A 3,677-nucleotide genomic window follows, 5' to 3' on the forward strand; every position below is an offset into this window, starting at 1 on the left:
AGACCTATGGTCCATGAAGGTATCTACCTTTTGCTTTATAGTTGTGTAGCCTATATATTGTTTCCATGTTACTTTCAAAGGAATCAAATTGCTACAGTTGGAATATAGTACTGAATGGTGGTGGTGGTGAGATATGGTTATTTCATTTGGAATACTGTGTGCAGTTCTGGTCACCACACCTTAAAAAGGATATTATAGCTTTAGAAAAAGTGCAGAAAAGGGCAACTCGAATGATAAAAGGGTTGGAACACTTTCCCTATGAGGAAAGGTTAAGGCGCTTAGGGCTCTTTAGCTTGGAGAAACGACGACTGAGGGGTGACATGATTGAGGTTTATAAGATTATGCATGGGAAAGAGCAGGTCGAGAAAGAGGTGCTTTTCTCCCTTTCTCACAATACAGAACTCGTGGGCACTCCATGAAATTGCTGAGCGGTCGGGTTAGAACGGGTAAAAGGAAGTACTTCTTCACCCAAAGAGTGATTAACACTTGGAATTCACTGCCACAGGAAGTGGTGGCAGCTACAAGCATGGACGGCTTCAAAAGGGAATTAGATAAGCATATGGAGCAGAGATCCATCAGTGGCTATTAGCCACAAGGTATAGATAGGGACTCTGGGGCAAGTGATGCTCTGTCATCTTGGTGCTTGGGGGGGGGGGTCAACAATGGGAGGGCTTCTAATGTCCTGGCCCCACTGGTGGACCTCCTGATGGCACTGGTATTTCTGGCCACTTTGTGATACAGAGTGTTGGATTGGATGGGCCTTTGGCCTGATCCAACATTGGCATCTCTTATGTTCTTATGGATTGCATAACTGACTGCTTGATGTTTCTAAAGCAGATGATGGATTATGCAGTATTCAAATGTTTTGTGAAAGCAAAAGTTGAGTTGGCATTTGAGTGATTTGTGAATGCAACATGAAAAGCACAAACACATCCTTTGCGTCTTTAGACTTTGGGAGGGAGCGGGTGTTGCACACTTCTTGCCCAAATCAAGCATCGCTAAATATGCTTATTATGTGTTGCATTTCAGTAACTTGTAATGCAATCTATGTTTCTGATGCGATAGAGAGTATTTTTAATGAGATTTTTTATAAATATCATCCCGTGCTTTTTGCCAAAGCTCTGGGAGGGCCTCCAGTTGCTTCAGAGATTAACGTACCATGTGTCGAGCAAAGGGGTTTTAATTGCCTGTACCATGTCATCGATGACAAAATGACATTTCCCCCCACTGTTTTGCTCTTTGTCTAGTGATCCTGCCAGCCTCAAGCATTGATGAGAGCACGAACTGTGGAGGTAAAGTACAACTAACTATAGATCTTATTTTTATCTTAACGTGACTTCTCTTTTCTGGGCAGCTTCAACCCAACCATTAATCCATGCAGTTCACATCCCGTTGATAGCCTTGTTTCCACTAGAGTCTCATTGTCTGAGTCAGGGATAGGGGGATATTTGCTGCTCAGGTTTCTGGTTTAAGAATTTAATGTTGGGGAGGGAAGTTGTCAGAATAATTAAATAGTAGAGAAATCACAGTGCATTGCACTTCCTTTTAAACGGACCTGAAAAATCAGAGATACGTTCCTTATTTTCCTAGTTTTGAGAGCTCAGTTAACTCTTGCATTGCTATCACATTCCGCCTAAAGCAAAATTTTGAGACAAATTTGTTCAGGCAAGTCTTCCAAGGAACTGGAGGGAGCAGGAAAAGGGAAACAAAGAAATTGCATCTGATCAAGCAAGCTTTGACTCACGAAAGTTCATGCTAGAATAGATTTTGTTAGCCTTTAAGGTGCCATTAAATTCCTGTTTTCTTCAAAAGATGTTTTGGTAAGGCTAGCAACATTTTTGAGGGTACTAATTAATTTTGCAAAGGTTGTCGCTTCCTTAGCACTTGGGAACCTGATGGTTTTAGTATTCTTCACATCCATTTTCTACAGTGTTCCACAAGCAGAGGTTGGTATCTAAACTGTGGATGGCAATAATAAAAGGCCAACTTGCATTATTTACATATTTTAAGCAATATAACTTGGCACAAGCACATCTGGCACAATAGAAATATGCTGAATCTTTAGCCCTCTCTTTTAGTGGACCAAACACTTGGCCACTGATATCAGTAGAAGCAGAATGAGGCTGTGCAAGATATAGTTTCCATCAGGGCTTTTTTTGTAGAAAAAGCCCAGCAGGAACTCATTAGCATAATAAACCACACCCAACAGCAGGAACGTATTTGCATATTAGGCAACACCCCCCCCCATGCGTTCCCTTGGCTTGCCCGGGTGCCCCGCGACTGTGGGGAGCCCAGGCAAGCCAGCCCTTGGACAGGTCAGGGAAGGCATGGGGAGGCATTTAAATGCCTCCCCGATCCTTCCATAACCCCCCTGGCCCACCTGCCTCAGAGTCGCTGTGGGGAGGGGGTCGCTCTCCAGGCCTTCTCTCTGTAGACATTCACACAGAGGTTTTGGCTGTAGTGGGCGTGGCCAACTCTGAAGCCAGCCGGAACTCCGTTCTTGTGCGTTCCTGCCCCAAAATAGCCCTGGTTTCCATTAAATGGTCATCATATCAGTTATTTGTTTCCTGTTCAGGGAACTGCAGCTTCCATATTATTAGAACATGGAGGAACCAATCCTAGCACTTCCTGCTGTATCGCACCCTGGAGTCTTTTGATGGGACAGACTGGAAATTTGCCCTGTAGCAAAACCACCTGGAAATACGGACTGCAACTTTTCTCTTTAAATGTTCAGTCTCTATGGAAGTTGATTTTTTGACATACAGGTTACTTTTGGACAGTAGAAATTTTGGCCAAGCTAGCTAACAAAGAACTTGTTTTGGTCATTTGTTTTAGAGAGCCAGTTTGGTGTAGTGGTTAAGTGCGCGGACTCTAATCTGGGAGAACCGGGTTTGATTCCCCACTCCTCTACTTGCACCTGCTGATGTGACCTTGGGTCAGTCACAAGCTCTGGCACAGCTGTCCTTAAAAAAGAGCAGTTTGTGTCAGAGTTCTCTCAGCCCCACCCACCTCACAGGGTGTCTGTTGTGGGGAGGGGAAGGGAAAGGAGTTTGTAAGCCGCTCTGAGACTCCAAGTGAAGGGCGGGGTATAAATCCAATCTCTTCTTCTCTTCTTCTTCATTTGAAATGTCCTACCAGTTAATTCATATTTACACAACAGACTTAAGTTAATTTAAGATTCATTTCCTTACCCTGGAAACTCTGGTTCAGCAAGGAAGGACAGCACTGGGCATTGCTAACAGAGAATGTACTGCATCCTCACCAAAGTGCAATTTGGATTCTTTGAGGGAATTCATGTCCATAAACCAATGTAAAGAATTTCTCAGAAACATGCTGTTGGCCCTAAGGTTGAATCGGTGATGCATTGTGGAGCAAAACCTAATTGTGATGCAAAACGCTTCCCTAGTACTAAGATTTCCATAAGAAAATGTCTTGCTTCTCCCTTGGAGGTTATATGTACATTACAGATTTAAATGGGTTTAACAGTCATTTCCTCTCACCAGGGAGTCCTGGGAACTATATTTTTGTTCTGGGGGGGGTAGCAGTGATACAGTTCTGCAGCAGATAATTCTTAGAGCTCTCACCAAACTCGCATCCTCAAAATCCGCTGTGGAGTAGAGACGGCTAGATTTTCCCCCAGTTTTCCCAGTTTTCTCCCAACCAGCTGCTCAGGACCA

The 3,677-nt window shown here is 43.8% G+C and overlaps 1 protein-coding gene across 1 annotated transcript in view; it reads left to right on the top strand.

Annotated features, from left to right (window-relative positions):
- The window catches only part of SEMA5B (semaphorin 5B), a 241,701-nt gene that overhangs the window by 206,238 nt on the left and 31,786 nt on the right, over positions 1 to 3,677 (top strand). Inside the window, exon 18 of the mRNA XM_015410841.1 lies at positions 1,248 to 1,292. Coding sequence (XP_015266327.1) covers positions 1,248 to 1,292 — 45 coding nt within the window. The remainder of the gene's footprint in view (positions 1 to 1,247; positions 1,293 to 3,677) is intronic.

This window comes from Gekko japonicus, unplaced genomic scaffold (genome assembly GCF_001447785.1).
Source record: "Gekko japonicus isolate JY-2015 unplaced genomic scaffold, Gekko_japonicus_V1.1 scaffold319, whole genome shotgun sequence".
Lineage (NCBI taxonomy): Eukaryota > Metazoa > Chordata > Lepidosauria > Squamata > Gekkonidae > Gekko > Gekko japonicus.